Source organism: Episyrphus balteatus, chromosome 2 (genome assembly GCF_945859705.1).
Source record: "Episyrphus balteatus chromosome 2, idEpiBalt1.1, whole genome shotgun sequence".
In the NCBI taxonomy this organism is placed as follows: domain Eukaryota; kingdom Metazoa; phylum Arthropoda; class Insecta; order Diptera; family Syrphidae; genus Episyrphus; species Episyrphus balteatus.
Window position 1 is genome coordinate 100,029,214 of NC_079135.1, and position 17,886 is coordinate 100,047,099.

At 28.7% G+C, this 17,886-nt stretch overlaps 1 protein-coding gene across 2 annotated transcripts; it reads right to left on the bottom strand.

Moving 5' to 3' along the window:
* Positions 1-575: 575 nt before the first annotated feature.
* LOC129910888 (acetylcholine receptor subunit beta-like 1) lies at positions 576-12,360 on the bottom strand. Of its 2 annotated transcripts, XM_055988477.1 has the most exons (8): positions 12,181-12,360; positions 11,886-12,119; positions 11,632-11,768; positions 7,316-7,470; positions 6,800-7,244; positions 6,377-6,741; positions 1,348-1,579; positions 576-1,282 (listed from the first exon to the last, which is right to left on the bottom strand). In XM_055988477.1, the coding sequence occupies exons 2-8, from the start codon at positions 11,941-11,943 to the stop codon at positions 1,118-1,120; spliced, it is 1,557 nt and encodes a 518-aa protein (XP_055844452.1). In that variant the 5' UTR covers positions 11,944-12,119; positions 12,181-12,360; the 3' UTR covers positions 576-1,117. The 2 variants fall into 2 exon arrangements, with proteins under 2 accessions (XP_055844452.1, XP_055844451.1); XM_055988476.1 differs by having other exon boundaries at positions 11,886-12,360.
* Between the last annotated feature and the right edge of the window lie 5,526 nt (positions 12,361-17,886).

Below are 17,886 nucleotides of genomic sequence, written 5' to 3' on the forward strand. Positions count from 1 at the left end.
TTTTTTTACTCCTATTCGGTGTCTACTTAAATGTTAACAATTTTTTCTTTTATTAGTTTTTTGTGTTCTTCTTAAAAATAAGAGACATTTGGGGTTTTCATTTTTTTTATAATTTTTTTTTTTTTCTTGTAACAAATTATATAAATTCTGCTTCAAATTACTGGTTTTTGCTAAAATTTACCATTATACCTTTATATAGTAGTTTTGTTTCTTAATTTATTATATTGTTTTCAAACCCCAACACAATTTTTTGTTTGCCCATCATCATTTATTATATGAACTAGGTATTTAGATTTTTTAATTTTTTTAAAATTATATATAAGAAAAAAATTAATATATAATTTAATTAATTGGCACATAAAACAGTACATACACAAATAACTTATATTTTACTATATAAATATGTAAACACAAACAACATTATTTTTTTCAACCCAACCATTATTTTATTATAATTAATATTTTAAGATAACAAACAAAACTTGGGATTCTTATTTTATTGTTTTAGGTTTGATTACAATGAAAGCTTTTAAATTATAATTTAATAAAACATATAAAATATATCTTGATAAAATTAATTTAAATAATTTTACTTATGAATTGCACGTATAAAATTCTAAATAATATAAATAATATTTTTTTTTTTATTTTTAAACCCTTAAGTTTAAATGTTTTATTTTTTTGTATTTAGTTTGTTTTTTCAAATTTTCTGACTTTATATTTTTTTTTTTAATTCACTAACTTATTAATTTTATTATAAATTCTATATTAAGGGTTTTCTTAATTGGTGATCTTTTCAACTACATTATACACACATTAAGTATGTACGTACTACATACTTGAGCATGTATTTTAAGTGTATGTAATTTTATTTGAGCGTTTTTTTTCGTATTTTTTTGAAAAATCTATAGAGTTACAATTTGCAGCTTATGATTTGAATACCGATTTTACGCTACCTAACATAAATTAAATGTTTAATACATTTTAAATAAAATTAATTTAAAAAATTAAAAAGGATTTCTAACATCAACAAAAAAAAAATAGGCATTCAAAAACAAAAAAAACTGTATATTGCAATGACGGCACTCTCTTTCATTTTCACAATAAGAAAAGACATCTATTTTCCTCGATAAATCTCAATGATTCTATCTTGATCGACGTATTCGAAGATATGTGGAGCATCCATTAGTATACCAACTGTTCCGGCTGTAGTAACAATGAAAAATATGTAAAGTTGCAAACGATCAATGACCATTGCTACATATTTCCAATCTTCACGTGTCTTTAAAAAAATTAAAATCAAATTTATTACATGTAGTTTTATAGGATAAAAAAAAAGTAACTTACTTGAATATAGAGATCTTCATTACGCAAATGCTCAGCAATAAATTCTACAGCCTCAGTAGCCTTACTTGCTTCTGGTGAAAGTAATATCGAATCAGATGATTCACTTTCACGACGACAATCGCCAACACCCAAGTCACCAGCACTGTTGATTTTTCGATTGATCTTGCAATTTGGGTGATGCAGATCAGATAACTCCATAACTTCCATTTTTGATTGTTTACCCCCAATGGCACTTAAAGTAAAAACATTTTTTTATATTTAATAAAACATATCTTCTTAAATATAATTTTAAAACTAAAACCGGTTTTTAAATAAAAATAAATATCTCGAGAACGCAAGCAAAATATGTAGGAAAAAAGTTCCGCAAACTTAAAACAAAACCCTTGTTGCTCAGTGTTATATTATAATGAGTGAGATATGCCGCCACGGTCACATTTACAAGATTGTGTATTCGACTACCAAAAAATCCCTGAAAAGGACTTTTTGGGTAATAAGTACCCAAATGCTATTAAAATTTTATTTATGTACCTATTTTTCGTTTTTTTTTTTAATATTTTTTTAATTTTTGATTGTTTTTTAAAGGACTTTGTTTTTCTATTTATTTGTTAACATTGATGGCAAGGTAATTAACATTTTTAGCACGTTGTTCACTGTGGCGTATACGTACTCTATTTTGTATTTATTAAACCGCATTTAAACCGCATTTTTAAACCGGAAGTAAAGTATACTATAGCGAAGGAGAAAACTGTTAATCAGACTATAGAATCTCTTAAAATACTAAATAATCTTTTTTATGAGTAAGGGCGAGTGGGACTAGAAATAGCAGGGGTAAGAAGTAAAACTCAAACAAACCCCTAAAATTAACAATCTCTTGAAAGAGAAAAATGTTTCTCTTTTTTATAGCTATCGGTTCATCTTCAATTGCAAATTTGACGATGTGAAAAGAAGCTCTTAGGGCACTTTGGTAACTGTTTTTGTATTTGTATTTTTTGTTTCTCTTAATAGAGAAGAGAAACATTTTTGTTTGTTTTCTTTTGTCACGCATGTGTGTTTTCGCTACAAATTTGTGTTTATGTGTTTATAAAAACACGATTAAATCACAATTAAATTTGAGTTATAAAATCTAATTCTTCATTCTTCTTTAAAGAACACAAATTAAAAAAAAAATTATATGATGTTCTTAAAAAAATTCTATACGACACATAAAAGCAATATTTCCAAAAATCGACATATTTTCAAAAAATTTAAATATTTATAAAAATATTTTTTTTGGGAAATTAAAAATTTCATATTATTAATTCCATTATAGAAATTTACTCGGAAAAAGGTGAAATTATTTCCAAGAAGGTAAGTGAGATATAAAAAATGGTTTTTTGACAAGTATTGGGACCAAGCACGATTTGTAAGCCTTGTTGAATGTAATGAAATGGCATAGTTTTTTTTTTGCCAATTTGGAACCAAAAATACTTGTTCGACCTTCTGCATTGCAAAAATTCCAGCGGTTTCAATAGTCTCTTAAATTATGTTTTGCCATTTTATTACATTTCATGCAAGTTTGGCCCTTGTTTTTAAAATTGTGTTCATTGTTATGTGCAAGTCTAAGATCGAACGCTTTTTTTCCTTTCCAATGAAGGATGAGAGTGTCAGTGTTTAATTACACAATCATTCGAAATATCACGAGGCCAAAATTTTCAAAAAAAATTGTTTTTATTTTCCTTCTTGACATGGGAAAGAAAAAAATACAAGTTATACTATGTAGGTAAGCTACCTACTGATTTCTGAAAGAAAATCCGATTTTCTAAAACAAGTCCTCAAACCAAATAAAAAACTCAAACCTGTTTTATAAAACAAACTTTTAATTTTAAAATATTGGTTTCGTGATGTTTTTGATGATTAGGCCATTAAAAAAAAAAAAACTATGGTAATAAACATATTTATTGTTTTTTCCTATGGAATTTTTCGGGCTATTGTATATTTATTGTTTTACCGCCGAGTTTGAATGGCTCAGCAAGAGCAGAGATGCACTTTTTCATGACAATGCTACTCTAGTAGAGATTGTCTATTCCTCGTAAAAGGCAGTGCCCCAAAAAAAAAACATTTTAGATGGTGGAGGCTAGGTTTTGAACCTTGACCTCTGGTTGGCACGAACCATTGCGCCACAGACCTTTAAACTGCCAAATATTTATTTAAAATAAAGCTTCTTATTTGTGAATTTTTGCTGATTTTAATGTAATACCTATAGAAATATCATGAGAATAAGTCTTTCAAAAGACAAAACTAATTTATTAAGGCCCAATTAAGGCCCAATTTATTGACTCTCCATTAAACTTAAATCGCCATTAAAAAAGGGAATTTTAAAATTAAAAACCAATTTCGTTTAATTCCGTCTCTTTTAAGGATTTTTTTGAAGTTTGGCATCATTAACTAATTGAGCATCAAATTTAAAAGTAGTTTTAGTTAAAACACCAAATTCGACCTTTTAAGAGGGATTTTTAGAGCAAATGGAGGTTTTAAACAGAATTTCTATTTATTCACTCTCCATTAGTGTCAAATGTCATTTCATTTATTTTTTTTATTTGAATTATTATTTTATTTGAAAAATGTCAAATGAGCTAAAGAATTATTAAAAAAAAACATCACAATTATGAAAAAAGTCCAGACTAGAATTTTTTGTAGGTATACAGTGTATACTATAGTGTGTATACTATACACACATGCATTTGTACCATAAAAAAAACAAAATTCAAAGAAATTAATGCATTTCTTGTCTACTTCGCACAGATAATACTAGATCTACTAGATTATATTCTCCACTTCAAAACTAATCATTTTTGAGATGCTGCATAATACATACATAACATACATAACATTGCAATTGAAGCCATGAGAAGAAGAGATATAAAGCTTACTTCTAAACCAATGACACGAGATGAATGCCGATAACACTTAAATTTAAGTTGTTATATTGACACCGATGGAAAAAATTAAAAATTTCACTTAACTCCTTCTTCTTCTCATGGTTTCAATTGTAGGTTGTAGCATTCTTTGGTTACCACTGGTATATCGTTAATCTCTTGCATTTTCTGGCGTTTTCAGCTGCAAAATACTTACGGGTCATAGTTTTTTGGTTTTTCTTCCAATTCAAATCTATTTGATTTGACAAAATTGTAGCTTTTGACAGATTATTTTTCAAACAAAATAAAAAATCCCTAGGATATTTTTAACAGAGTTTTAAATTTAAAGTTTCCATTAAAAGTAAGGACTTTAACTAAAGAAGAGTGAATTAAATGAATTTTTAGGTCCAATTTATTCACACTCCATTAAATTAAAAGTCGCCATTAAAAAAGGGAAATTTTAAAATTTGTATGCGATTTGACAGTTTTATAATTTTTAATGGAGCCTTTAAAAATAATGGAGAGTGAATAAATTGGGCCTAAAGGCGACAATAGTTTAACGAGGCCGTTAACTAAAGCGATAAATTTCAAAATTTAATGGAGGCTCAATAAATTGGCCCTAATTCCATTAAATTTAAAAAATGAAAATCTGTCAACTCGCATACGATTTTTAAATTTCCCATTTTAAATGGCAACTTTAAATTTAATGAAAAGTGAATAAATTAGACCTAAAGGGTCAATTTATTGAGCCTCCGTTAAATATTGAAATTTATCGTTTTAGTTAACAGCGTTGTTAAACTATTGACGCCTTTAAGTATACGTCATTAAAAATTCATTTAGTTCACTCTACTTAAGTTAGGCCCAATTTATTCACTCTCCATTATTTTTAAAGGCTCCATTAAAAATTATAAAACTGTCAAATCGCATACAAATTTTAAAATTTCCCTTTTTTAATAGCGACTTTAAATTTAATGGAGTGTGAATAAATTGGACCTTAAAGTCTTAACTTTTAATGGAAACTTTAAATTTAAAACTCCATTAAAACTATCCTAGGGATTTTTTAGTTTTTGAAAAATAAAACTGTCAAAAGCAGAAATTTGTCAAATCAAATGTTTTTAAATTTGAAGATTTGAAGGAACGAAAAACAATACAAAAAACATATGTAAGAGCTATGGCCCGTAAGTATTTTGGAGCCGTAAAACGCCAGGCGAAAGCACACAGACGAGAGTAACGATAACCAAAGACTGTTACATTTGCAGTGTTTTGGGATGGTTACATTATGCAGCATCTCAACCCTGATTAGTTTTACCTCGTGATTCTTTTATAGTAGAGAAGATTATCTAATTTCTGGTAGATCTATTACTATATGTGCTTCTTCTGCGCTCTGCGAAGTAGATGGGAAAATCTCAAATGAAGTGTTGTCTATTTAACCCTATCATACGTCATACCCATAGATAAAAATTTCTGGTCATTTTAAATTGTAACTTATTTATGGAATAAATACCTACATATATGAATAAATACCTATGTCCCTACAAAAATATTCTATTCTGGACTGTTATACATATGTACATAATTTTTGTTTTTGTTTTAATGATTTTTTAGCTTATTTAACGAAATAAAATAATAATGAAATACCTAATAACCGAAATTACATTTGAGGCTAACGGAGAGTGAATAAATAGAAATCCTTTTTAAAACCTCCATTTGCTCTAAAAATCCCTAAAGGGCTTTTAAATTGAATGCTCAATTAGTTAATGATGTCAAACTTCAAAAAAATCATTAACAGAGTCTGAATTAAACGAATTTTGTTTTTAATTTTAAAATTCCCTTTTTTAATGGCGATTTAAGTTTAATGGAGAGTCAATAAATTTGGCCTAAGTAAGCAAAAAAGGTTTTCGGAATTTTGAGTATAACTCAATAGTGCTAATAAAGTAAAGTTAGCAATCTTATTCCAGCTGCAGAAATCTTTTCTGTATATTTTATGAATCATTCCCATTCGCATAAGAAACAATAAGGACAAACAAAAAATATTTTGAAAAAAATAATCATTTTTGAGTTTCAAATAACTTTAACATAGATCTAAACTATTAATATCCCCAAAGTTAAAAAAGTATTACTTTTATTTAACTTACCTTATATGTTTTGGCAGCTCTGTTGGTGATCCATATGATGGATGTGGATGTGCAGGCATACTCATACCAGGCATTTCCATCATCCAACGTAAACGAGTCTTACGTGGTCGTTTCATTAATAAAAATGCTGGCAAATAATGCAAAAATACACTACGAATCCACAATGGCATTCGATGAGTTCTTGGTCCTCGGAAATTCCAATTAATAATAACCACAGTGACCAAGATTGAAACCGTATTCATAATGAATGTAAAAAGCAAATATTTAGCAATTAATGGCAGTACAAGTGATGTTGGTGGTAATATCTTTGACACAAGCAACAGAAACACAACCAGTGACAGCAGAATACTAATACCAAGTGTAACCTTAAAATTGTACAAAATTGATAATTTTTCAAATTAAAGACCCCAAAAAAAAACTTACCTTCTCACCAGCTTCAGCTGGCAAATAAAACACCAATACACAAAGGAACGAAATAAGCACCGTTGGCAAAATCAAATTCACCGTATAAAACAATGTCTTCCTTCGAATAATTATATAAAATGTAATATCCGTTTCCGTTGGATGGTTGCCATCTCCCTCATAGACATTTAAATAAGCTGGCACCTCAATTATATCCCATGTTCCCGATTTCCAATAATCCGATAAATCAACAAAATTTTTATTATTATACAGGGCCAAAGAAACTTGATCGCCATTGAAAGTCCACGATCCAAATTTCATAATGCATGTTTGCTGATCAAAGGGAAAATATGTTACATCGATGGTGCAGGAACTCTGATAAATGGCAGGTGGAACCCATAGAACTTCGCCAGTTGGATAGATTAGAACGTTTGATTTGTAGCGCACTTCATAGTTACCATCAGCACTTAAAATTACAAGTAGAAATTTATGTTTTTTAAAAAACTGTTTTAGATATTTTTAAACCATATGGCTCACTTGTTGAACAAAACAATATCAGGTTTCCAAACCTTATCGGGTGGGAGTCGAAGTACTCCAATGCCTCCGTAATCGGCTTCGTCCCATTGTAGCTGATAATCATACCACACTAGACGGAGCCATACATTTGACTTCATAATTTGATTCTTTTCGTTCTGTAAAATAAATTGTATACATTTTAGAAATATTTAGCTTAAGGTTGAGGTGTTAAAAATTTGTAAGCCCTGCAATACAAGCTATTAGAACCTCCATTTTTTTAAATTTGACAGTATTCAGTTGACTGATCTTGTCCAGTAGAAGAATGTTCTAAAGAAGTTAATTCCATAAGCTTTGATTTTTGGCGAAACCCTCTAAAATTTATCTAAAATCAATTAAAACTCTGTTTTGAGATCCTGGAACATTAAAATAATTTCGTCGAGATCAATGAGGAAAAGGCTCTTGAAAAATGGACTTAGAGCACTCAAGCATGTGCTGAACAATTGCACTAGTCTAGTATCTCCTCTATCCACTCATAAAATAGTTCATGATCAACGAAGCTGACTGATCTCTTGACGAAATGATCTTTTTTTTTAACCAAAAGAGATTTGGTTTTACTTAGACACAAATGATCCTGATCACTGATCACTGAACTTTCTGATATACCAACATGATCAGTAAATTATCTTACTGTCAGTTGACAATTTTGAACTTTAGCACTTTCTGGAAGTTCTGGCTTTGAAAGCGCCTGATTGCTGAAGAACTTTGACAACATCCTCAAGAGTTCCGCAGAAAAAAATTCATGTAGGAAATAAAATGTACTGAAGTTTTTTTGTTCAATAAATCAGTCATTATACAAATTGAATAATTCGCTTTCAGTTATTTACAAAACGCAAGCGTAGTCATATTCATTCAATTAAAAAATCGTGAATTTCTCTGATATCGATTTTTTTTTTATACACGGAGAAAAATGAGGCACTTCAAAAAATGATGATGAAAACATTAAATTCCATCTATTTAAAACAAAAAGATTTTTTGTTTAATAAATAAATTGAAATATTATAATTCGACCCTTAATAAATCAAAGTTTCATCATCATTTTAATTTACCGAATTATATACTATTATTTTACCCTTTGGCAGTCTGAAAAGGAAAAGATTAACATGTGAAATTTATTTATGGACTTCCAATATTAAAATTTTGAACATTTTATTTTTACAGGATCCCACGTTAAATCAAAGCGATTTTGGTAAATTCAATTTTATTGATTTTCTTATTAAGTTAAATAGATTATTTTAAATTAATTCAAAACATTCCAGAAATGAAGAAGATTCGTACTTTTATTTAGAGTCGAAAATCTTTTTGGCAAAAAAACAATGCAGAAATCCATTAAATTTGATATAAAAATTCCATTTTTTTAGCATATCTTTTTTTCTCAGTGTAAGTGAGTCAGTCAGTTACGGTTTTTGTAATTTTTGAAGCACTTTCTTTTTAATTTTTCATTCAAATCTATAATTAAGCTACAATGGATTTAAAAAATGGTTAAACTATTAAATACAAATTGGTCAATATAATCATCTTTAAAATAATGTTTTGCCTTCGATACCGAGTCCGAAAACTTACATAGGTTGCCCATTGGGCTATAACTCTAAACAAAAACTAGAATTTTAAGCACGGTTCACGGGTATGTAAAAAAATTTTTTTTAATTTGAAAAAATCATGTTTTTTTTTTCATTTCTTTGGTCGCGCGATTATTTAGTTGCAAAAATGGATCACGAGGATTTCAATGCCTGTGAACACTTGGGTTTTCCGAGAATCAAGTTCCTAAGCGAAAAAACTATTTCAAAATATGTAGTAAAAAATCCTCCAATTTTTGCAGATTTTAATTTTGAGGCCTGGTACGCAGATCGAGCTAAAAAAGACACTGTGTGGGATTTTAAAACTCTCGATCTTAAAAATGGTTTTAAATTGATTTATAACATTTCTTTTCTAAATACAGCGAGTGAGGTCGATTAGTTCAAGTCACCACTATTTTGAGGTGGCGTTCAGTGTATTTATTTCATACCTACAAATTCTGCTTTTTTAAGTTACCACCAGAGTTCCTGAGATCGTTTCACTTCATAACAGTACTATAGAAATACATATATATACAATGATGTTCATATCCATTTTTTGAGTGCCGCGAGTACTGAGTTAAATCTTGAAACGTACTTTCATTCATTTTTAATTAAACGTTTTTACTTGCTCTATAGGGCAAGTATTGGTTTCGTGTAGAAAAAAAAAATCGAGGTTTTAATCAAAACCAACATTACGATGATGGAGAAGATCAAAAAAGTGGTTTTCGTCATGCCGTCCGTCGGTCTGTGCGTCTGTGCGTCTGTGCGTCCATCTGTACATCGAGCTAGGGCCTAAACGGATGGATGGATTTGCTTGAAACTTGGTACAGATGATTTTTACGTAATTCCCTAGGTCCGTTTTTTTTATTTTTTTAATATCTCCAATTTAACGCATATCTCCCATATAACGTTTTCGAGGTATTTCAAATTTCTCGAAAACGGCTCTAACGATTTCGTTTAAATTTGGTGTGCGCAGTACTCTTATTGATTCTAACAAAACTGCATTTTTAGTTTTTCTCAAAAAATGCCGAGAGCGGAAATATGGCGTTGCCGTTTTTCAAAAATTGACATGTTTTTTAAGTTCATATATTTCATCAAAGCATAAGTCAATTTTTTCAAAATTTACAGACATCATAGGTATTGAAGTGTAAAATGTAAAAAAAATTAAAAAAAAAAAGTTTTTCAAAAAATATTTAAAAAATTGAATTTTTTAACTTTCGATTTTTTTTTTTTTTAATTTTTTTTTCTCCACAAAATCTTAAATTTCCAATAGATATTTAAGATAAAGATGCTTTGAACTACAAGAGCAAGTACGTGCGACCCAGTCGTGCATTTTATTTAAGATGCTCTTAAGTATCGTTTTCGGAGTAAACAATCATAATTTAAGAGTGGCCGAGACCTTCCATACATAATGTAGTATGGTGAATAGTATGGTGATTAAGTTTATGAGCCTCTTAAATTATGAGCGCTAAGAGTATCAGGTCAGTTGCAGCTTGAGTTGACCTTGAAATTTCCCCCCACTTTTGACCTTCGGTTCGACTTGTGACCCTCGGTTCGACGTTTGTTTTGATAGTTTTTAAAACGATTGTTGGAGAATTTTTCCTGTCGGAAAAGATACAAATTCTATCCGAGATCAGAAGTTCGTAAAAGCACATTTTTTTTTCATTTTAAATTCGGAAAATAATTGGGGTTCTAAGACTTTCGTCATTTTCAGTGACTATACCTTCTATTGAAAAAAGACTTAGTAAGTTGTTTTTTAATAGTCCTTACATCTTCCCTTTTAAACAAATTTTGAGATTGAGATCGATGAATTGGTTAAAAAAAATTATAGTTTTGAAAAGAAAGAAATTAAGCATTTTCTTCTCTTTCAGTCTTTGAAAACTTACTAACTTTAATAGGATCCAATTTTGTGTACACTATTATATGCTCTTTTGCATTAAGAAATGAATATCATAGGGTTCTAGTTTTATGATCGATTAAATCAAAGGTCATTTTGTCATGCGGTTGAAGAGGTTGAAGTAAGCAATAATTCATGACAAGGCAGACTAAATAAATCCCCTTCAGAAAGTTTTCCCTTCGCTTTTTCTTCTTTTTTTAATAAATCGTCTTCTTTCAAATATAGGCCGTGTTTAGTTTATTGATTTTTTTGTATTATATCTCGAGAAGAGATTGATTGCTTTCATTAATTTTTGTTTGTTTATTTATCTTTGATACTTTAAGATCCACTAACAATGTTATTTTGTGCGACAAAAATAAAACCGTCAAAGATTTTGAAAACAATTTCTTATTTTTTTTTAATTGAGAATTAATTTCGAAGTGGCTTATAGTTATAATAATTGAAAGTAAATCCAATATCGTTAAAAAAATCCTTAGATATTTAATTTTACGAGATATGTGATTTCCTCAAAAACTATGCCCACCTCAAATCCCTTTGAATTTATAAGGACTATATTTTTTATTTTATCTATAGAAAATACGAACTCTTTAAAATTTAAAATAATTTATATTCTTCTAACTCAAAAAAATAGTGCAACGAAAATTCTTTTTTTTTTTCTTTCCTATTAAGTTGAAGCAAGTTTTACTATTATTTTAATCAGAAATTATTTATTATAAATTTTCAGTACCTACATTTTTGAAATAAATCATTCTTATTTTAAATCTCTAAACATAAAAATTCATCTCAAAAGAAAAAGCACATGAGACACATATCCATATCCCACTTACCACATTAATAAGCTGAACAAAAGCCAATCCAAAACGAACTCCCACCTTTTGTGTCATATTTTGTACGGGTCTTATAAGTTTGTTGTAACCTCGAAATAGATCCCGAACTAAACGCTCCTCATCCTCCGATGCTCGAACTATATTAATTCACATAAAAGCACCATTAATTCATATTTTTTTCGTCTTCTTAATTTTTTCATTCATTTGGATTAAAAATCCTTTTGAAAAAAAATTTATAAATATCGAATACATACCTGCAGTAAGAGCAACGAAGAGTAAAAAAATTCGTGTTAACCATTTTAACTGCTCCATTTTCTATATTAATTTATTTTATTAATTATTTTTTTATTTAAAAGATTTTCCTAATTATTTAACAAAATTAATTCTTTTTTCTAGTTTCATATTTTTTTTTTTTATCTTTCACAAAAACTTTGACTCTCAAGGTGCAGCATCCTTTTTAGCAAAGGGGAAACGCCTAGTTCATGTTTCTAAAATACAAGTACTTCTATTTTTTAACATGTTTTTTTTTTTTTTTTAAGATAAATTCACCCAGACTATGGAAGACATATGGGATTTTTCAATTAAAACACAATTTTCTTAAATTAAAAAATATACTATATATTTTTGGGGATAAATCAATTATTATTTAATTTTATTATTAAAAATGTGTGCAGATATAAAAGTGTTTTCGTTTTTTTAAATACGAGCGAGCAAAAGATACTACGGGATAATCACTGTGCCAATTTGCTATGATAAAGAGAATAAAATCGATTCCGAAAATCTTCGGTAAGCCATGCGCGTTGCTGCAACATCCTTGTTTCCTTAGGGATGTATTTTCGAGGATGAAAAAAAGAAGAGCAAAACCCATATTTATCATTTTTCATTTCATCTCTGTATGTCGCCTTGTCTATCTTAAAACAAATAAACCAATTTTCTCTATCATGCAACTTTTCTCATATTTTCTATTATGAAGCTTTGTAACAAAATATTATCACTTGAGGTTATGATGACTTTGGGTGGTAGTGGGTGGTAATTGTAGGGGTTGGTTTTTGTTTATTTTGCTTTGAACTGATTCGTGTTATCTTTTGAGTCAAATGAGGCTGTTTAAGAGGTTTGATTTAAAAAGAAATTGATAAAGATGAATGAGATTAACAATGCCAAAAATGTAATTCATTTACATATGAATTTTTTTTTTGTTTTTGTATTAGAGCCAGTGTTGCCGTTTGGCCCCTTTAGGGGCCAAATGGCCCCTTTTTTAAGCTTGGGCCCCTTGGCCCCCACTTTTTTAAAAATTAGCAAAATGGCCCCTTTTTATTTATAGTTAAACTTTTTGTTTTAAAAGATGAAAATTTATGGAGAATTATGAAAGATAAAATAGTTGACTTTAATTAGGAACTTAGATCTGGTTTCTGATTTCCAGCATTTAGTCGAATTGAATTCCGAGAAAGTTATTGAGAAATATAAAATGCTTGGGGCTGGATCTGCGCACAAGGTTTTTGAAACATTTTTTGAAATTCATGGCGTAGAAGAATTTTGGCAGGGTTATTTAAAAATGGTTTGGATGAAATTATGTTTGAAAACTCTTCTTAGCAGTGCCTCAGCGGAAATAGTAGTTTTCAGACTGACACTCATAAAAAATAAGCTTACGAAAATTTACGAAAATACATTAATTGTAAACATAGCAATTCCTTGATTCAATAAAACCAGGAAAAGATCATGAAAACTGGGTAAACCAAACAAATTAGTGTATAAATATCGAAAGTATATTTGCATATACATACTTTATCAAGAACTGTTTTGTTTGTTTTTTTTTTTTTTAAATTAATTTATTTTATTATTAAAAGTTTAGGATATGTCTTCGGTAATGTTTATATAAATTTTTTTTTTACTTCACGAAATTTTATGATTGGCTCCTTTTTTTTGTCTCGGGACCCTTTTTTGGCCCCTTTTTGATTTTTTCCAGCGGCAACACTGATTAGAGCATTAAGTATAATGCAACCACCCCTTTTAGAGAATGATTTATTTAACCTCTTTATATGTTTTTACCTATTCATTAGGAGAACATTAAAGCATTTTTAAATTTGCAAAATTTTCGAAGATTGATGCGTGTTTTTTTTTTTATTAAACTTAATTAAATTTAACTTAAAAAATGAAGCACGTATCAATTTTTTAGACTTATGAAATTTTCAAAAGCCAAATTTTGATTTTTCAAAAGCGTTTCTGAAAGTTATTTTATAAAGCTGGCTTTTGAACAATTTCTCTAGGGAATCACCAAAAACTTTTACGAAGTTTAAAATAAACCGCTTCAGTAGTCAATGCTGCATCTCGAGATAGCGACAGATGAACAGACAGATGGGCACAAGTCACCCAAGTCAAATGAACCATTGCCCACTATTCCTCAATCCGTGTAACCCCAATTCGGGACACTTTAACTCGAATAATTTAAAATTTGTTATTGCATCCCAATTCTGTACACGGTTCAAAATTCTGTGGTAGTTTTTAATACAAGCTTTGGAATTAGGCATTTTCAAAACAAAAACTATTAGTTTTTAATATTGCGATTTTATTACACAATTTTTTTAATATTTTTTTTTTATTAATTTTAAATAAAAAAAAATTAAAATGTATTAGTTTCAAGTACAAAACATTAAAATTTAATCAAATGTATTGAAATTTAAGATATTTAAATTTGATAAGCTGAACAAAAATGTTCAAAACTTCACTAGTTTTTATTGTAGGTATCAAAGTAAAGACTTAATTTTAACCTATAAAAGATGAACTTGCAGCTAAAAGTGATTTTTTCGAACTAATTTTTGTTTTAAGAAGAATATAACTATTTAATCCTTATTTATATGGATTGATAGGCTGCCAATCAACATGACTACCTTTCAATGTAATATTGGGTTTGAATATATTATTTCTGTTTATCTTTAATTAATTATCTCATTAACTAATTGATTTTTTTTTAAGACCATATCATTACACTGGTTTACAAGGGTTTTGTTGCTGAAACAAAAATATACTTTTCTGAAGGTTTTCGGTGCGTTGAACTCGAATCCAAAGTCAGAAAAAACTAATCAGCTCCCGTTTTTTAAATATTACCGTTAGAAAAAGCACCAAAAAATGTTTTTTGAGTACTTCGGACCTCATTCTTTTATATATAATAAAGGAGATAATGGCGTTAAAAAATTTCTATGGTATATATAAAATGCCAAACAACTGAGGATATCTCAAACTGTAAAAAATATATCGGAAAGATTTAAACAGATCTTGAGAGATGGAAGATAGTTCTTATAGAAACCGTTACTAAATATGCTCAAACAATTTTCCTTATATACAAAAATAAGGTCCGAAGCTCAGCATTTTCTAACGGTAATATTTCAAAAACGGGAGCTGATTAATTTTTTCTGACTTCGGATTCGAGTCCAGCACACCGAAAACCTTCAGAAAAGTATATTTTTGTTCCGGCAACAAAAAAAAGTATAATTTTGTTAACCAGTGTATCATCGAAAAATTGTTTAATAATGAAGGTACCTATCCTATGTTGCACCCAAAAACCTAGGAGAGAAAGAAAATTCGATGGAGTTGTATCTAATTTGAAACAAATTAATTACAACTTACTTTAATGGATGTAAACTGGGGTCGAATTACAGCATACGATTACGATGATTCGTTAACGTTTTACATATTTGTTTCTCTATTTAATTAATAGAAAAAGATAGGGACACATAGCAACCATACGATAACGAACGTATGCCGTAATTCGACCCCTGATTTTTTTTTTTTATTTTCTCATTGACTTAGGTCAAGTCATCTCTATGTATGTATATGGGTAGGTGTATACTTTATAAATTATAAGTTATGATAGTTCTTTTTGTGCTGAAATTTTATTTCAAACAATTAAAGTAAAAGTGAAAATTTTTTTCGGAGAAATAGAGGGATTTTCAACTAGTACCTACTGAATCACCCTTTCTTTCTGGATTAACATTTTTTATATCTTTTTTTCAAAATTATGAACATTATATAAAAAAATAATGTTTGCAAAAAAAAAAATATGGATTTCAGTCCCTTTTTCGATAAAAAAAATTAAAAGTATGATATTTGACAAACTCTTTGTACTAAGCCAGTAACTAGGCATTATTATCATTCAATTAAGCCATCTAAGCCTAAAAAATTATTTGATGGAATATTTTTTACGAATTTTTAAAGAATGTTACATGAGAATAACGCTGGTACCGAAAGGGTTAAAACTTAAAAAAAAACGTCTTCTCATATGAAATATTAGAATGGACTGGGTTTTGTTTTTTTTTTTTTTTATTATTGTGAGTGTATTATTATCTAACATTTTACCATTGCTTTAAACATATTGCAGGATATGTTTTCCTTGTTGTACTGGAAAAATACACATCCCTTCAATTTTGAAGATTGTAAATATTTTATTGATAAATACATAAAGATTGAAAAAAAAAATGTTAAAAAACTCAATTAATTGAGGTGTTGGTAATTAATATTGGTGTAGGCCGTAATAAAAAGTAATATTGCAAAATATTGTTAAAATTGTAGAAGTTCAATTACTAACTATATGTACCTATGTAATTCAAAAGAAATGAAAGTTGAAATAAATAAATCAGTTAAGAATATCATTTAAAAGTTAAAAAAAGGTCATAAGAAATTCATTGGTGGCGAAAATGGACAGAGATAGAACTTTCATATAATAATAGCTTAAGTTTTATATAGAACAAAATAGTACTCATACGCCAACGTGACCTACTTTTCCATATACAGGGTGTCCCAAAAGTAATGGATCAAACGAAGTATGCTGATAGGGGATCTTAAGGGCTCTCAGAATTTGGTAACTTGTTCATCCCAAATCCTTACGGTTTTCGATTTAATGCAATTCTTGTGAAATTTCGAAAAATCCCTACTTTGCAACAGTATTTTGCTTCCTACGCCCGTTATTGATTTTTGTTTTTTTAAATTCTTTTACAAAAACATTGCCAAATAATTAGGAACAATTAATTAATCAAACTATTTTTTATTCCATACGCCATTTCGCTGAAATTAACTAACAGTTTCAAGTTTTATAAAAAATCAGTTTCTTACTTTTTTTTTGAAAGCAACACCGTTAAAAAAATTTGTGAGGTGTGAGAATGGTTTATTATTTTAAAAAGTTGCCCTGTTATTGTTGTTTTCAAAAAAGTATAAAAGTTCCCAAAGTTGCAGTTAGATCGCAATATATTACAATTTGAATTCAACAAAACAGTGTTCTTCAGAGAAAAAATACAAACAAAAATAGAGGGTTTTGTTCAAAGAAAAATAAACAAATAACAGTTCGAGAAAATGTGTTTATTTTTGGTTGTTTTTTGTTCTGAAAACCCCTGTTTTGTTGAATTAAAATTGTAATATTTTGCGATCTAACTGAAACTTTGGGAATTTTTATACTTTTTTGAAAACTACAAAAACAGGGCAACTTTTTAAAATAATAAACCATTCTCACACTGTATAAATTTTTTTAACGGTGTTGCTCTCAAATAAAAGTTAGAAATTGACTTTTTATAAAACTTGAAACTGTTAGCTAATTTGCAGCTAAATGGCGTATGAAATAAAAAATGTTTTGATTATTTAATTGTTCCTAATTATTTGGCAATGTTTTAGTAAAAGAATTGTAAATACCAAAAATCAATAATGGGCACAGGAAGCAAAATACTGTTGCAAAGTAGGGATTTTTCGAAATTTCACAAGAATTGCATTAAATCGAAAACCGTAAGGATTTGGGATGAACAAGTTACCAAATTCTGAGAGCCCTTAAGATCCCCTATCAGCATACTTCGTTTGACCCATTACTTTTGGGACACCCTGCATATGTATGTTGTTGTTAATAATTAGTTCCTCCGATCTAAAAAGACTCATTTATTAAATGAAATCAGATACAAAAATTAACTTTTTACATCACAAATATATTAGCAATGGTTTATGTGACAGTACATAGTTGAAAGTTGACACAGGTAAAATTAAAAAAAAGAAAAATAAAAAACAATAAATAAAAGATATTGCTACCCTCATGAAACTTGGCAAACATTTGGGCGAGCAAAAAAAAATGGGATGGAAAAATTTCCACGTGAAACTCAAAAAACTTCAATTACGAAACCTAAATCGATGGACTTCGTATGCTATTACGTAATCCAAAACAATACTGAAGGAAAAAAGATAATCACAACAAAGGGCGATTATATGTACGAGTAAAACGAAAAAGTC

Coding starts and splice junctions, on each gene's coding strand:
- LOC129910888 (XM_055988477.1), bottom strand. CDS start 11,943: ATGGAGCAGTTAAAATGGTTAACACGAATTTTTTTACTCTTCGTTGCT. Junction 7,245..7,315: donor GATATTGTTTTGTTCAACAA/GTGAGCCATATG, acceptor TGTAATTTTAAG/TGCTGATGGTAACTATGAAG. Junction 1,580..6,376: donor GAGCTGCCAAAACATATAAG/GTAAGTTAAATA, acceptor TTTTACTTTAAG/TGCCATTGGGGGTAAACAAT.